Raw genomic sequence first — 17,766 nt, 5'->3', positions numbered from 1 at the left:
AAACATCTATTTGAAATGCAAAGTTATTTTCCACTTGACTGCTACAATGATGAGACGAATCTCATTGCTTTTAATAATGATTTCCATGATCGAAATGTTGAAATTTGGGGGAATGAACCCCTTCTGTGAGGGGTGTACCTTCTTGAATGTTAATGTATTCCCTGTTCGCTTTTTACCTTGAAATCCCAGCATGCATTATGACCTGCTGCTGTGCAGTTATAGAGTGATGGCCAAATTTTCCATCATTTTTAAACCGTAATGAATAACAACATATGGAAGAAAAGGAAAACCAGAAGGTTTTGATATTGTTTCCAACACTTAATTGTCAACAAATTTGCCTAGCTGCAGTATGCACCCCAGATATGCCAAGCTACTCATGCCAGACATGCTAACTGATATTAGCGGACATGCTAACCGATACTAGCATGATGCTAGCCGATGCTAGCATCGGCATGCCAACAACACACGTGTGAGTCTTGTGCGACATGCAGTCCTCTGTGGTGGCCGGGATTTTTAGGCTCTGCAGGTGTCTCTCTGAGGCCACGAGCCAGCGCACAGTTATGGGTTTGATGGAGCCGAAAACACGGTCATTACATTGTAGCTGCATGATGGTCACGTCTATCACTCACCCTGCAGAGACTGAAGACTGTTATTACTGGACCTTCAGCCACGTAGAAAATAGGCAGGTAGACAGACAAGCAGGTAGGTATACAGACGGGTGGGTAGACAGACAAGCAGGTAGGCAGACAGACAGGTGGGTAGACAGACAAGCAGGTAGGCATACAGACAGGTGGGTAGACAGACAAGCAGGTAGGCATACAGACAGGTGGGTAGACAGACAAGCAGGTAGGCATACAGACGGGTGGGTAGACAGACAAGCAGGTAGGCAGACAGACAGGTGGGTAGACAGACAAGCAGGTAGGCATACAGACAGGTGGGTAGACAGACAAGCAGGTAGGCATACAGACAGGTGGGTAGACAGACAAGCAGGTAGGCATACAGACAGGTGGGTAGACAGACAAGCAGGTAGGCAGACAGACAGGTGGGTAGACAGACAAGCAGGTAGGCATACAGACAGGTGGGTAGACAGACAGGCATACAGACAGGGAGATGGGAAGAGACAGATCGGGATGCAAACGTTTCGGTTGGTCGACAGACAGGCATGTAGACGGGTCCAGCAATGAGAGTTTGTTTTCTCTGAAACCCGTCAAGCAGGGAGAGAGAAACAGACACTGCTTTTAATAGGGTCAGGGCTGCTGTAAAACTGTATATTAAACTCTACTTTGTTGCTAATAGAACTGATGTGGGAATAAAGAGTCTTCACACCTCTTTTCATCCATCGCTCTCTCTCTCTGTCTGGCATGTGCAATACAGACAGCAGACAACAATAAGAATTTCCCCAATCGGATGAAAAATATCAGTCTAAACTCATTTCCCCAGATCCCACCCTCCCAGACTGCACCAGTCAGGGGTCAAGGCCAGTGTTGCTGAGGTAGCACTGATGTGGTCCAGACCAAACATAGCTGCTGATTTATACCTCAAGGCTTAGTCAGAGGGCACACACACACACATTAACACACACACACACACATCAACACACACACACACATTAACACACACACACACACACACATTAACACACACACACACACATTAACACACACACACACATTAACACACACACACACATTAACACACACACACACACACACACATTAACACACACACACACACACACACACATTAACACACACACACACACACACATCAACACACACACACACACACACACATTAACACACACACACACACACACACACACACACACATTAACACACACACACACACATCAACACACACACACACACACATTAACACACACACACACACACATTAACACACACACACACACACACATCAACACACACACACACACACACATTAACACACACACACATTAACACACACACACACACAAGCATACTCAACCCTCAGAGAGAGGCCAAGGCCAGAACTGTTAACGAGTGTTTAAATCTGGGCTTCTCAGCCAAGCACTCTTGCGTCAGCGCGCACACACACACTCGCACACACACATCCAGATGTTAACGGGGGCTTGCTCCCCTCAGCCCCCACCCCTCAGCCCCCACCCCTCAGCCCCCTCCTGAACTCAGCCAATCGGCACGCTTCCACACATACGGACGATTTTTAAGAAGGGTTGCTTTGCTCCCTCTTTGAAATACAGACACACACACATATACAGTACAGTCCACACACACAGTGTAAACACGCACACACAACCATACAGTAAACACACACACTACACATGCACGTACAGTACACACACACATACAGTACACATGGTCTGCTCACTCACCCGTAGAAAGGAGACCCGAGGCGAGGCTGAAGATCTGACAGAAACCCAATCAAGCGTGTCTAATGGTGGACATGCAGAGGGGGAGGAGAGGGAGACCTGGAGCACTGGGGAGGGGGGGGGGGGGGAGACCTGGAGCACTGGGGAGGGGGGGGGGGAGAGACCTGGAGCACTGGGGGGGGGGGGAGAGACCTGGAGCACTGGGGAAGGGGGGGGAGAGAGACCTGGAGCACTGGGGAAGGGGGGGGAGAGAGACCTGGAGCACTGGGGAAGGGGGGGGAGAGAGACCTGGAGCACTGGGGGGGGGGGGGGGGGAGAGACCTGGAGCACTGGGGAGGGGGGGGGACCTGGAGCACTGGGGAGGGGGGGGGGGGGGGAGACCTGGAGCACTGGGGGGGGGGGGGGGGGAGAGACCTGGAGCACTGGGGAAGGGGGGGGAGAGAGACCTGGAGCACTGGGGAAGGGGGGGGAGAGAGACCTGGAGCACTGGGGGGGGGGGGGGGGGGGAGAGACCTGGAGCACTGGGGAGGGGGGGGGGACCTGGAGCACTGGGGAGGGGGGGGGACCTGGAGCACTGGGGAGGGGGGGGGACCTGGAGCACTGGGGAGGGGGGGGGACCTGGAGCACTGGGGAGGGGGGGGGACCTGGAGCACTGGGGAGGGGGGGGGACCTGGAGCACTGGGGAGGGGGGGGGGACCTGGAGCACTGGGGAGGGGGGGGGACCTGGAGCACTGGGGAGGGGGGGGGGACCTGGAGCACTGGGGAGGGGGGGGGGACCTGGAGCACTGGGGAGGGGGGGGGACCTGGAGCACTGGGGAGGGGGGGGGACCTGGAGCACTGGGGAGGGGGGGGGACCTGGAGCACTGGGGAGGGGGGGGGACCTGGAGCACTGGGGAGGGGGGGGGACCTGGAGCACTGGGGAGGGGGGGGGACCTGGAGCACTGGGGAGGGGGGGGGACCTGGAGCACTGGGGAGGGGGGGGGACCTGGAGCACTGGGGAGGGGGGGGGGACCTGGAGCATCCTCTGGGAGAGGCTTCCTTTCTCCAGCTCTCTTTCTCTCACTCGCTCGCTGTCTATTCCTCCCTCTCGTTCAGTCTCTCTCACACCCACCTCGTCTCTCTATCTCTACCTCTTTCTACCTCTCTCTCTCTCTGACAGCTTATTTCCCCCAACGTGTCCCCTCTAAACGGCCTGTTAGATTTGACCTAGTTCAACTTCCTTGTTGTCCCTCAGTCTCTCATGCTTCTTCGCGTTGTCAACCTGTGGACTCACAGCACACAGACACTGCCACAGGTCCATGACACCTGGCATGGAAATCATCCTGTTTACTGCCTCGCTCCATCCAGTCTGTAAACACGACGAGTCAAGCAAGAGTTTGAAAAAAGGGAGAGAAAAAAACGGCCTTTTTGAGATGCTGTGTTTCCAGCTCCTATAGAAGCATGCTGGAGCAGCTAAGTACATCAGCTGGACCACAGAGACTGGGCTACACATTAGCATGAGCTTTGTGATGTCATTAAGTTCAAACGTAGGTTTGGAAATCAAGCTTGACTTCTTAATGAGACTGCACCCCTCAGAGAGAGAGAGGCAGTGGGGAGGAAAGCGAGAGACAGAGAGGGGGAGAGAGAGCAGAGAGTCAGAGAAAGAGAGGGTGAGGGAGAGAGAGAAGGTAGAGGTAGTCCTGTGAGAGTTCTGTCTAATTTCACATCAGACATCCATCACTTCTGTCGAGTTGCAACCTGCAATCGTTTAGTCCTCTTTATTGAAAAGTGTGTGAGCCCTCCTCTCCATCTCCCTGTCTCCCTCTTCACCCCCCCCTCCACCCCTCCCTCCCAGCTGTCTGTAATTCAGCAGAGTGGCTTCCATTATGAACATTGTAATTTGCAATTCCAAAGTTGCTACCAGCAATGAACAAAGTCGATTATCTGGAATGCTGCGGAGTATAGTGTGGATCTAAGTGATTGATATTAAGATGTGTCGTCTGAACCAAACCCTACCCTCAGCTCTGGGTTAGTATTCACTTCTCTCATCTTCTTCTCTCATCTCCTTCTCTCCTCTCCTTCTCTCCTCTCCTTCTCTCATCTCCTTCTCTCCTCTCCTGTCCTCTACTCTCCTCATGTCTTCTCCTGTCCTCTTCTTTTCGTGGTGTCTCGGCAGACCTGCCTCGCAGCCCCGCCTCGCAGCCCCGCCTCGCAGCCCCGCCTCGCAGCCCCTCCTCGCAGCCCCGCCTCGCAGCCCCGCCTCGCAGCCCCGCCTCGCAGCCCCGCCTCGCATGTTTTCAGACTTCCTCTCCAGTCTGGGACCCACAGGTGCCTCTGCACTCTCTCTGAGACTGCACCTGGGCTTTAGTTGTCGAGCAGGTGTGGAGCTCCTATGGCTGCATCTGCCACAGAGAGGAAGAGGAGAGACAAGGTGTGGAGCTCCTATGGCTGCATCTGCCACAGAGAGGAAGAGGAGAGACAGGCAGACTGGCAGCTAGACAGAAACACAGACTGACGGGGGAGTAGGGACACAGGGCGGTCGGAGGTGTACGGGGGGAGAGTGGGGGAGGCGTATGGGGAGGAGAGAGAGGCAGGGAGGGGGGGTGGTAAAGGTTGCTGCCTCAGAGCTAGATAATCAGTCCATCGGGAGACTGGTTCTCAATCATCTCCCTTCCTGTCCGACGGTAAACATGTCACAAATACAATGATGCGCCACCACACAAGACCACGCAATTCGTTTTCTTCTGATCGATGAAAACGTATCTGGGCCTCAGTGTTGCTCGATGGTGTGTGTGAGAGAGAGGGGGATGGGGGGGGGGCACGCACCTCAATTTTTACTCCTATCCTTCACTTTTATTCAGCTTCTTGTTACCTACTATTTCCCTGTCACAAAGGAAGAAAAGGAGAGATAGACGGGGAGGGCGAGGGCGAGATCAAGACAGGGAGGAAAAACGAGACCTTTTGTGTTCAAAGTTTTTCATTTAAAGTTTTTAAATGTTTACAAAATATTTTCCACAAAAGTTTTACAAAATACTTTTCTAACGGTAAAACAATACTTTTCATTGTTTTTTTTTTATATATATAAAGTTTAAAAAATATATATTTTTGAAACGTTGAAAAAATATCGAACAGGTAGTGGTAATGGTTACTTTTTACTTACGTATCTGTCAGAGCCCATACTACTGTACTTCTTTACTTTAACGTGAAAAAAAATGTGAAAAAAATGAGTGAGTGAAGGATGTATGTACTGTTGCCATCTCGGGTGTTTTCCTCTCCTACACATTCTCCAGATGGACTCCAAGATTCCGGAGCATTCCGACAACAAAACAGAGATCCTCACTAATGAGATTTCACTTCACTGGCTCTCATTCTCACACCAACACTCTCTCTGTGTGCTCAAGAGGCCCTGGGAGGAAGTCAAGGTTTTCACATGTTTATCAGTCCAGGATGTCCTCTAAATTTGATAACAGAATTGAATACAAAGAACAAAATGGCTGCAAAGTTACTAGCCCAAAACCAATGTGCACTATAGAGGATGTAAATGAATTTACTTATTTTTCTCTCTCGCTCTTTCATTCACTCCCCCCCTCCCCTGTGTGTGTGCGCGCGAGGGTGTGATGAAAAAGGTTGATTGGAGAGTCACCTGAAGAGCTTCATTAGCCACTAATGGCTGCGGTGGAAGATGTCCTCATCTCACTTCTGCACCACACACACACACACACAAACACACGTACACGGGATGTTTATTATTTTCCTGCACGCCTCCTATGTTTTTCACTCATTCTTCCCCTGCCTCCGCCCACAGCAAGCCCTGAAAGAGAACGTGAGGAGGAGAGAGGCGCAGGAGAAGAAGAGGAGAGCTTGCGCGGCCCAGGAGCAGGCGGAGAGAGAGAAGCGCGAGAGACAGCAGAAGAAGAAGAGACTGCTGGAGGGCAACGCAGGTAAGCATCGCCCAATCAGAATCCTTCATTTCATGACACTGCACGGTGTTTAGATCCTGGGATCTCATCATTAACTAGGGTCTCCGTTTACTTAGTAATAACATGTTTTGTTCATTTAGCTTTTGTCCAAAGCAACTCAGAGAGGGAGATTTGAACCTGTGGTCTCTCGATCTGCAGACAAATGCTCTAACCACTGAGCTGTACATTTAGGTTGAGTCCCTAAAGTACACAGTGTGCTGTGACTGTCCTGGTTAATGTGCACAGCATTAGCAGAGCCGCTGACAAACTCTGCAGTCAAACACACAGGGAGACAGGAAATGTATACAGCTAGACCGTGCCAGCTCATCCCTTCATTGCCGCCATCTCAGCGAGCCCACACACACACACACACACTCAAGTATGCACGCAGACGCACATCACACACACGCACACACACTTGGTGTGCCAGGAGCTGGGTCTCCAGCAGTCATGCTTGGCTCTGTCCAGGGTAGCTTGGCAACGCCATCCTCGGCCCTACATAAGCATGGACACGCCGTGCCAGGCGTGCTGCCAGACAGCCCACACACACATACACACACACACCCCTCATCCACCACTCCTCATCCACCACTCCTCATCCACGCCCGCCCCACCCCCCACCCCCATCAACACCCACCGAGATCAGCCAATTTGTGATTTGATGTCATCTTTCAAATCCACTTTCTGTCATGGCTGGCCGTCTATTGTCATTCGTGATGATGATGATGATGAACAGGTTAGCTGTGCCTTCCTGTAGGACAACAGGAGGCTTGGTGCTCGCGGTTAGGTCCAGCTAGGTCATAGGTTAACCAGCTGTGTGTGCGTGTGTGTGGTTATCTCACACTGACAGGAGTAGAGGTGGGTGGTTGATGCCAACCCACAATAGGGATTCTTACCAGCTTTGGAGTGTGTGTGCTTGTGCGTGTCCTGTGGTAGTGCAGTCGTAACCACCGTTCCGTTTAGTGTCTAACTTTTCTATTGACGAAGAATCACAGCCAGCGTAGTTGGAGAGGCTTAGCGGGCCTGCAGCCCCAAACATGTCTGGATACGCTCGCATTAAGATAGTTCAACCGAACCACTGCGTGGAGAGGGCTGTCCTTGGCCTTACCACTGTCTCTCTCTCTCTTTTACACACATACACAAACAGGCGTGCTCTATTGCTATGTAGTGAGTAAGTGTTTATTATAAGTGTTTATTATGAACACTGGATTTTGGTGTTTCAACACCCATTGACACTTCCCTGCTGTATGACTATGTTTAGCCTTTGCTCTGCACCTCTCTCTCACTAATCATCTCTGGAGGAGGGGATACCTCACTGAATAGCTCCTCCCAAGCTTTCTTCCATTTTGTTTTGAGGGTTTAGGTTGGTTGAGGGGCAGTTCTATGGGCGTATGTGAAGCCCTCTCTGACATTGCTTGTAAAAAGGGCTATACAAATACATTTAGATTTGATCTGATCCATTTCCTCTACCTACTTGTCCCTCTGTGCCTGGACAACAACACATGAACACACTCTGAAAAGGCTGCTTTGAAACAACTAGCATCAGTGATACGCTAATTTCATTTGCTCATTGAGCAGATGCTTTGATCCAAAGCGACACGCAGTGGGGGAACCAAACCTGCAGTCAAATTCTCTACCACCGAGCTATACCTAATAACCCACAGTAATAAGAGCCTGTGGGCCTGTCAGTACTCTGACAGAAGAACATTCTGCTCTCAGAAAGCACTCAGACTCCATCTAGTTTCACCGTTAACTACGTGAGAAAGTCATAACGCTTTTCAAAGAGCAATCAGCCATCCAGGTATGGAAATAATTTATCTGGGAATGTTCCAGACAGCTGTAATATCAGTAATATACAAGGTAGTGAGGTTAAAGGCGGTATGAAGCCTCAGCTGGCCCCAGGCTAGCATGGTTGTCTCACCTGAAATAACTTTGCAGCACTAGTGGTAGCTAGCCCGAGGCTAGCTTCGCCTTGCCGGTTTTATGTCCCTACTGGTTTCCAAACTAACTGGTTTCCGTATATTGTGTTTACCTAACAACAGCAGTTGTTGCCTGCCTCTTTCATCATTTTTATGGCAACTTATATTTATCCCACTTAGTACTGCTAGTTTATGTACCCTTAGTATAGTTAGTCCACATATTTAAATTTTAGGTATATGTTTATTGTATGCACCTTCCTGCCAAAGCAAATTCCTTGTCTGTGCAAACTTTCATGGCGAATAAATCCCTTTCTGATTCTGATCAGAATCGTCACACAATCACTGCCCACCTGCGCCATTGAAGAGCTGGAGCTAGCTATTCTTACATTACATTTACATTACATTTAGTCATTTAGAAGATGCTCTTATCCAGAGCGACTTACAGTAAATACAGGGACATTCCCCCGAGGCAAGTAGGGTGAAGTGCCTTGCCCAAGGACACAACGTCATTTTGCACGGCCGGGAATCGAACTGGCAACCTTCAGATTACTAGCCTGCTTCCCTAACCGCTCAGCCACCTGACTCCCTGTTCGGTGGGGTAGCTGGTTATCGTGGTGTTTGTAAAAGTGACTTGTTACCCAAGCAGCTAGCCATACATTAGCATCCTAAGGCGGTTAACAGCGCTAGTAGTGCCTCTTCTGATGCAGATATACTGCAGGCAGCCCTTGTTAAGGAAGGAGTTATGATGAACTAGTATATTACTGTTTAAGTTCCTTGGTTTATCCCCTCTCTCAAGTTTACGAGGTAGCTACCATCATCTACTCAAGTTAATGAGAGTCTTCTGCTATCATGCACAATGATTGATAGTCATTATCTAGCCTATATGAGGACATAAATGGACTCTGAATGACAGACCTTCTGACAAACATGACCTCTGCCAGTGCAACAAAAAAAAAAGAACACAGAAATGCAGACATGAATGCAGTCAGACAGAAAATCAGTTGCAGAAATCCTTTATTAACTAAAGAGCCTCCCATTGTTTGTCCGGAACGCATGTCTGCCACAGAGATTTCCCCTCTAATATTTGATCATCCGTCAATCCTGTAAAAAGCCCTTAAAGCCAGCGAACCGGGTTTATATGAAATGTTATACAATGAGAAACGAGAGCAATGGGGAAAAGAAGTTAACAAAAAAAGATATTGGAGAGCCCAGGACAACGGTGGGCAATTTCCTCTGGTTTCGTTAGTCTGTGTCTTAAATTTAAAACAAAAAAAAGAGGGAGGGAGAATGGGAGTAAAGAAGCCACTGGTGATGAAAGTGGGTATTGCCTTCCTTCCTCCCTTCTGTGTTGGGTCATTTGTTTTAAATTTAGCGCCAGCTTAGCCTACTTTAGGAGGCCCGATCATGGAGGACTGTTTCCCACCTTGTTCCTAGGTGCTCTCCTCCTTTGTTCTCCTCTAAACTGGTTGCCTGCCTTAGGAGCTGCTAATGAGGGAGATGTTTTCATCTGCTCCCTGTCTGCTCCTGCTAAACACGCCGAGGCAGGGAGGGAGCGAGGGAATGAAAGAGAGAGAGAGAGAACGAGGGAGAAATAACACACTTCATTTGCATAGAGCCCTATGGAGATTGAAATTCAGATTGAATAGGTGTTTTCTCTACCCCCTCTCTCTCTCTCTCTCTCTCTCTCTCTCTCTCTCTCTCTCCCTCTCTCTTGTGTGTCTGCGCCTGGCTCGCCCGTGACAAATCTGTTGCATTAACTCCCAGGGTAGGCCCGGAGCGAGCATGTTTGTGGAGCGACAAATTACACATCAGACCGTTATTTAACATTCCTTACATGGCTACAAAGGATAAACTATTAAGATGTCAAATAGAAGGAGCAGCCCCTCTTTCCGCAGACACACACAGACACACACACACGTACCCCGGCATGGCAAGATGCTAACAGCTTTGAGGAGAGGCCTAGAATGGAAACGAGGGAGATGGAAAGATGAAAGGTGGGATACACACAGAGCGAGAGAAGGAGGAGAAGTTGAAACCACCACCGCCGCCAGCAGCCCGTGAGAGAGAAGGCACGTTGAAAGAAAGAGGCAGCCTTGGAAGAGAGACAGGAGTGGGGTAGGGAGGAGGAGAGGATGACCTGTTCACCAGGGTTCAAAACAACACTTGGAATTGTCCTCCCCTTCACAGCTGCAGTAACTGTCACTTGCCGTGTGCCCCCCACCTCCCTCCCCCAGTTCCCGCCTTCTTCAGAGCCCCCCACTAGTTTGTTTGTGAAACACAGGTCCTAATATAACAACAGGGTAGACACAGCCCCACGAAACCAGGGAAAATAGCCCACTGTTATCCTGGGCCCTCTGTGTGTGATTGAATGATGCCTGATTGGTAGAGGTTCATTCCCCCCACATAACTAGCACCTGCTCTTTCAAAACTAACTATTACTCTGTTGTTTTTTGTGAAAAGGGTTCTGTGTTTGTGGAGGGGGGCAGTGGTCTTGAGTGTACCCCCCCCCCTTCTCTTTTATTTAATATGCTGCGCTCACTTCTCTTCAACCTACTGGTTTTCTCTCCACTGAGAGAGAGGTCTGGCTGTTTGACGGGTGTTTAACGGGGACTGACTGAGTAGTGCTTTGAGGGAGAGTGGAGGAGCTGGCGGGCCGGGTGAGGGCTAGCGACAGAGCCTAGCGACAGGGGCTAGCGACAGGGCCTAGCAACAGGGGCTAGCGACAGAGCCTAGTAACAGAGCCTAGCGACAGGGGCTAGCGACAAAGGTTAGCAACAGGGGCTAGCGGTTTTCGATTAGGGGACGATACGGCGGTTTTGGCGTCACTCGATTGACTTTTTTGTGACGTGGGTCGCTGGTTGGATTGTTTAAAGATACGGACCTACCTCCTCGTGCCCACGTACGCAGGCACAAACACACACGCAGGCTCACATCAAAGCCCCATTCAGAAGCTCTATTCAGAGAAAGACTGCTTTTGTACTTTTTTCTCTCTTCCCTGCAAGCCTCACAAGTCTACCTCAACACCATGATAACATATATGTTGGTTAAATGAATCATCATATTTGTGGTTCAGCCATGTTTCACCCACAAGCCCCCACCCATGACTGACAGGTCTGTGAAGGCTTTCTTTCATGTGCATGTAGGTTGTGAGGATTTCTCACTAAAATGAGCTCTCTTCACAGTTCTGTAAAGTGTATTATGTGAAAGGTAACGATTTGCACTCGCACACAACCCTTAGCTGTCAAACCGCAAAGGTTTATGTTGTTTCATTTCACTTTTATGGCTATACAAACATGCGCACACACACACACACTTTACATCCAGATACATGGGGATGGCAGCAACACACACACACACACTGAGCCAGACTCTCTCTGTGTGTGTGTGTGTGTGTGTGTGTGTGTGTGTGTGTGTGTGTGTGTGTGTGTGTGTGTGTGTGTGTGTGTGCGCAGGTTACCTTTGCGTGAACCGTCCCCAGGCAAGGTGTTGTTTCAGCAGCTGTCGATGGAGACGAGGAGCTAATATTCTCCTCAGAGAAACAAAGCCTGCTTCTTACACATGGGATCCATTAGCACACGCACACCTCTCTTTACTTGGGTGGTAGAAACAGCAAGCATGTTAGGACTTGGAGAGTGCGGGATTCTATTTTATGTGAGTGAGTGAGTGAGTGTGTGTGTGTGTGTGTATGGGACTAGCTTTTCCCTCCTGCTTGGAGGTGGTTGTGGTTGTGACCCATCCTCACTGTGACTTGTGGAGAAGAGAAAAGGCCTGCTTCGCCACCCGCATCTTCCTAACGATGAAGAAGTGTGCCTCTAGACTTCAGCAAGGACAGACCGCGACTGCAGCGCTGTGCCTAGCAATCCATAGGCTAAGCAGTCGCTAGCACAGCTATATGTAGCCATCACTATTTATAGCCTTATTACCCTACCCTAGCGCTGGGCAGCACACATCATATAACAGACATGGAAATAGGCCATGTTGCTTCTCTGGTTGGAGCCTGGCGGCGGGGCCCAGGTGTGTGGATAAGCTCTGCAGGGAAGTGTGCTCTTCGGGGGGTGGGGATGAGGACTTACAGGGGGGGTGTGGGTGGTTCTGGGAGGTACAGCCACTGCTCCTGGGATGGTCTGCCCTGGATATTTTACCCCGTGGGGAGAGAGGAGCATGGGGGAGAGGGAGGGGATGATGGAGTAGGGGAGGAAATAGGGAGGGAGGTGGAGAGGAGGGTGGGAAGCAGGGTTAGTGCCACTGGGGAGCAGGACCTAGTTTGGACCATGGAAGGCTGGGAGAGGGTGGTGTTACCTCCCCTACGGAGAGGGAGTGTGTGTGTGTCCCAATGTTAGTCTGAGAAAGATGAGGCGAGACTGTAGCTCGATCCTTCTGTGTGTGTGTGTGTGTGTGTGTGTGTGTGTTTATCTGGGTAGGCAGTGACCATAACCAGCTCACCAAGCATCAGGAATGTCAGCCACACACAGAGAAAGAGCCATAGAAAGACACACACACAGAGACATAGAAAGACAGAGAGAGTGAGAGAGACAGAAAGAAAGAGAGAGAGAGAGAGAGAGAGAGAGAGAGAGAGAGAGACATAGAAAGACATGTGGTACATTTAGTCATTTAGCAGACGCTCTTATCCAGAGCGACTTACAGTAAATACTTAACTAACCCGAGGCAAGCAGGGTGAAGTGCCTTGCCCAAGGACACAACGTCAGTTGGCATGACCGGGAATCGAACTGGCAACCTTCGGATTACTAGCCCGATTCCCTCACCGCTCAGCCACCTGACTCCCTAACATTGGAACAGTGGTAACATTAATAGTATACCGATGTCCATAGTAATGGTATGAATACTGTTTCTGTGGCTCCACCGTTGCTTTGGCAATATGAACATTTGTTTCTAAATGCTAATAAAGCCAATTGAATTGAATTGAAAGACAGAGTGAGAGAGACCATGGATACATCCTGCAACTCTGTCCTGCTTCTTCTGTTCATATAAGAGCTTTAGAAATATTATGATTCTGAAGGACAGACCCACCATATCATACTCCATGTTCCTTCAAGAAAACAGTCAGCTACATCCAGTCTCGAGACGTGCTTCGCAGCGATCTTGAAAGAGCCAGGTGGATGCATCCGGAAGCAGCGAATAGCTTGTACATCTGATGTGGATTCACTTCTCTGCCTGCTTTCATCTCTGAATGACAGCTGACATTTGCTAATGTCAGATAGGACACAATACAGTACATTTACATTTATTCATTTAGCAGACGCTTTTATCCAAAGCGACTTCCAAGAGAGAGCTTTACAAAGTGCATAGGTCACTGATCATAACAACAAGATAGCCACAAAACATTGCGAGTAGCCAAAACATGAAGCACACATTGTGACCAACCAAAATAAGTGCCAAAGGGAAGAACCATAGGAGCATGTAGTTAAACAAGTTACAATTAAACAACATGAACCGCTATAAGTACAGAGGTGGGTTTATATGCATAGAAAGAAGAGGCAGTGAACGAAGGAAGGGGAGAGTCGAGGTAGGGAGGGGAGGGGAGAGGTAGGGAAGGGGAGAGTTGAGGCAGGGAAGAGGTAGGGAGGGGAGGGGAGAGTTAGGGAAGGGGAGAGTCAAGGTAGGGAGGGGAGGGGACAGGTAGGGAGGGGAGGGGAGAGGTAGGGAGGGGGAGAGTCGAGGCAGGGAAGGAGGGGAGAGGTAGGGAGGGGAGGTGAGAGGTAGGGAAGGGGAGAGTTGAGGTAGGGAGGGGAGAGTCGAGGCAGGGAAGAGGTAGGGAGGGGAGGGGAGAGTTAGGGAAGGGGAGAGTCAAGGTAGGGAGGGGAGGGGACAGGTAGGGAGGGGAGGGGAGAGGTAGGGAGGGGGAGAGTCGAGGCAGGGAAGGAGGGGAGAGGTAGGGAGGGGAGGTGAGAGGTAGGGAAGGGGAGAGTCGAGGTAGGGAGGGGAGAGGTAGGGAAGGTGAGAGTCGAGGCAGGGACGGAGGGGAGAGGTAGGGAAGGGGAGAGTCGAGGCAGGGAAGGAGGGGAGAGGTAGGGAGGGGGAGAGTTGAGGTAGGGAGGGGAGAGTCGAGGCAGGGAAGAGGTAGGGAGGGGAGGGGAGAGTTAGGGAAGGGGAGAGTCAAGGTAGGGAGGGGAGGGGACAGGTAGGGAGGGGAGGGGAGAGGTAGGGAGGGGGAGAGTCGAGGCAGGGAAGGAGGGGAGAGGTAGGGAGGGGAGGTGAGAGGTAGGGAAGGGGAGAGTCGAGGTAGGGAGGGGAGAGGTAGGGAAGGTGAGAGTCGAGGTAGGGAGGGGAGAGGTAGGGAAGGTGAGAGTCGAGGCAGGGACGGAGGGGAGAGGTAGGGAAGGGGAGAGTCGAGGCAGGGAAGGAGGGGGAGAGGTAGGGAGGGGAGGTGAGAGGTAGGGAAGGGGAGAGTCGAGGTAGGGAGGGGAGAGGTAGGGAAGGTGAGAGTCGAGGCAGGGACGGAGGGGAGAGGTAGGGAGGGGAGAGTCGAGGTAGGGAGGGGAGAGGTAGGGAGGGGGAAAGTCGAGACAAAGAGAAAGGGAAGAGGCAGGGCGGAGAAGGATGGTGAGGGGAGATAAGGGGTGAGAATAATTGAAGGGGGGGGGGGTAGGAGATAAGAGGAGGGGCAGAAAGGAGTAGAGGAGAAGAAAGCAGAGATGGGGTGAGAATAAATGAGGGGTGGAGATGAGAGGAAAGGACCTAATCCTCGCCCTCAGCCCTTGAACCGGCGTTGAATAATGGAGATGTCAGCTGACGAGCTGCATCATTCAGACCTCCAGCCCAGCCACCCCCTGACCCCTCTGACAGTGTCAGGACGCAGCGCACATCCGTCCAACTACTGATTACACTTCTGCCTCCTCTCTCTCTCTCCTTTCTCTCACGTCGTCCATTTTTTCTCATTCATCCTTGTCTTTGTCTTGTCTGTTTCTAATAGTCTAACTCCCTAACTCTTTCTCATGTCTCCCTGTTGATGTGCCTCTCACGCTCTCTCTATCTATCTCTCCTTTTTTACTCACTCTTTCCCTAGCTACCGAAACCCTCAGCACACCTGCAATCTAGCTACACTGTGTCATTCTCCTTGTTATGATCTAGCCTGTATCTGATTCAGTATGACTGAGTTTCCAGCAGAGTTAGTTAGTGGTTCATCTGTGCAAGTGTAAACGCCCTCAACTCAGCTGTGTTTAAACCAAACAAGGAGTGGTTATGCATAATGGGAATGTCACTTCCAGAGTCTCCCTGCAAGCCCTGGTGACCTAAGTGTGATGGTGATAATAATCTCCTATTTGTTATGGTCTGGTATCCATGGTAATGGTTACCCATGGTGTCATTGGTCTTCTCACTTTTCTCATTTCTCTGAGTGTGTCTGTGTGTGTCTGTGTGTTCCTGACATCTATTTCCTCATCCTCTCTGTGTGTCTGTGTGTGTGTGTGTGTGTGTGTGTGTGTGTTCCTGACATCTATTTCCTCATCCTCTCTGTGTCTGTGTGTGTCCATTGCAAATCAATGCAGAGGTTAATATTTCTGCTGCAGGTGTCAGGGCCAGTGCCCATTCTCCCTACACCTCAGGGAATGATTTAACAAACACACTTTCTCACACTTACACACACTCACACACATACAGACACTCACATCCACACTGGCACACACACACACACACACACACACACACACACACAGGCAGAACAGCTTGTCGATTGTTACCATGCTTCTGTCAAGCAGGAAGTCACTGATATTCAGTCATGCATGTTGCGCAACACCAGCTAGGTGAATACCAAATCCATCAATCAGGAAAAGAAAAACAAACCCAGCCTCATTTATAGCTCTTGCTCTCCTTTGTGTCCGTCTGTATGCACAGGACACGTGTGTGTGTGTGTGTGTGTGTGTGGTATGTTAGATATTACAAACATTGGACCACCTCCTCCCTCCCCCTTGCACCTCCAGGGACGTTTGTGCTGTAAAAAGCCAATGGCCTGAGGTTAATAGCTTGAACTTTCTCACCAGCCGTTTATCGCTGGTCCTCTGAGGGCCTGAGTCAGGGATCAGGCGGGCCAGACACGCAGAGCACAGGGCTGATATACGAGCCCAGTTACCACCTCGTCTGCTCCTCAAACCCTCCACTCCAACACGTGATGTCGTACCCCCACCACCATTACCCACGCAAACACACACACGCACTCTCACCCTTGCACGCACTCTCACCCCTCGCACGCACTCTTCCCCTGCCCAACAAACGTTTATAATCTTTGGCGTTGCTGTGGCAACCTTAAATCTGCAATTAATTAATTTTTCCTCCCTTCCCCTCCCTCTCTTTTGTCCCCCCCCCCTTTATCTTTCTCCTCCCTCACTGTCTTTCCTTCCCCTCCTCCCTCCTCCCTATCTCCCCCCCCTCCTTCCCTCCTCCCTATCCCCCCCCTCCCTCCCTCCCTCCCTATCCCCCCCCTCCATCCTCCTCCCTCCCCTCCTCCCTACCCCCCCCCCTCCCTCCCTCCCTCCCTATCCCCCCTCCCTCCCTCCTCCCTATCCCCCCTCCCTCCCTCCTCCCTATCCCCCCTCCCTCCCTCCTCCCTATCCCCCCTCCCTCCCTCCCTCCCTCCCTCCACAGAGAACGATGAGACTGGGGTGATGGACACCCTGCTGGAGGCTCTCCAGTCAGGGAGCAGCTTTCAGAGACAGGCGGAAGAGAGCACCCAGACCCAGAGGTGAGTCTCACACACACACACACATCCTGCCCAGCCCGGATCTCACCTACCACAGTGTGTGTGTGTGTGCTCTTATCCTGAGTGTGTGTGTGTGTGTGCTCTTATCCTGAGTGTGTGTGTGTGCTCTTATCCTGAGTGTGTGTGTGTGTACTCTGATCCTGAGTGTGTGTGTGTGTATACACTGATCCTGTGTGTGTGTGTATACACTGATCCCACAGATGTCCAGCAGCAGATCGAGATCAGCCCCACTTCCTACCGCCAGGTCCTTAGGCCCCCGTAACCATGGTAACCCCCCCCCCCCTAAAAAAAACCTCTGAATGCGGAACCAGCGAGTTCCATTGCGCTCGACCTCCTGGTGACCCCCTGTCCGCTCTCAGCCTCCCTGTGCCCTCTCCTGCCCCAGCCTCTCTGGGCTGCCCCAGCCTCTCTGGTCTGCCCCAGCCTCCCTGCCCCAGCCTCTCTGGGCTGCCCCAGCCTCTCTGGGCTGCCGCTAGCCACGCTACTTGTGTCCTCCAGTAGGGGGCGCGTGTCTCTGACGTGTTGTCTCGCCCTTTCAGCATGCCGCCTGGGGCCTCTGTGTCTGTCCTGCCTCTCCACCAGCACGCCGCTCTCCTGCTTCTTAACACGCCGACGCGTGTGTGTGTGCGCTCTCGTGTTTGCGTGGGCATGCGTGACACTTTTGTTTTGCTCAGCTGGAGTCTGTGTGTGGACGTGTGGGAGGAGTAACTCAACTACACACACACACACACCATGTTAAGCGAGGTCTGCATTGTGTAGCGACGCGCTAAGTAGCTTAATATTAATTCTGCTGAATGGGAAAGCTAATGACACAGTGACTGAAAT

The 17,766-nt window shown here is 51.1% G+C and overlaps 1 protein-coding gene across 1 annotated transcript in view; it reads left to right on the top strand.

Annotated features, from left to right (window-relative positions):
* diaph3 (diaphanous-related formin 3) overlaps positions 1-17,766 on the top strand; it is a 124,731-nt gene that overhangs the window by 76,483 nt on the left and 30,482 nt on the right. Inside the window, 4 exon segments of the mRNA XM_067260952.1 lie at positions 6,156-6,291; positions 16,827-16,876; positions 16,878-16,923; positions 17,142-17,193. Of these exon segments, the coding sequence (XP_067117053.1) occupies positions 6,156-6,291; positions 16,827-16,876; positions 16,878-16,923; positions 17,142-17,193 (284 nt within the window).

This window comes from Osmerus mordax, chromosome 22 (genome assembly GCF_038355195.1).
Source record: "Osmerus mordax isolate fOsmMor3 chromosome 22, fOsmMor3.pri, whole genome shotgun sequence".
In the NCBI taxonomy this organism is placed as follows: domain Eukaryota; kingdom Metazoa; phylum Chordata; class Actinopteri; order Osmeriformes; family Osmeridae; genus Osmerus; species Osmerus mordax.
The sequence above is the reverse complement of the archived record's forward strand: the minus strand, read 5'-3'. Positions and strand labels throughout refer to the sequence as shown.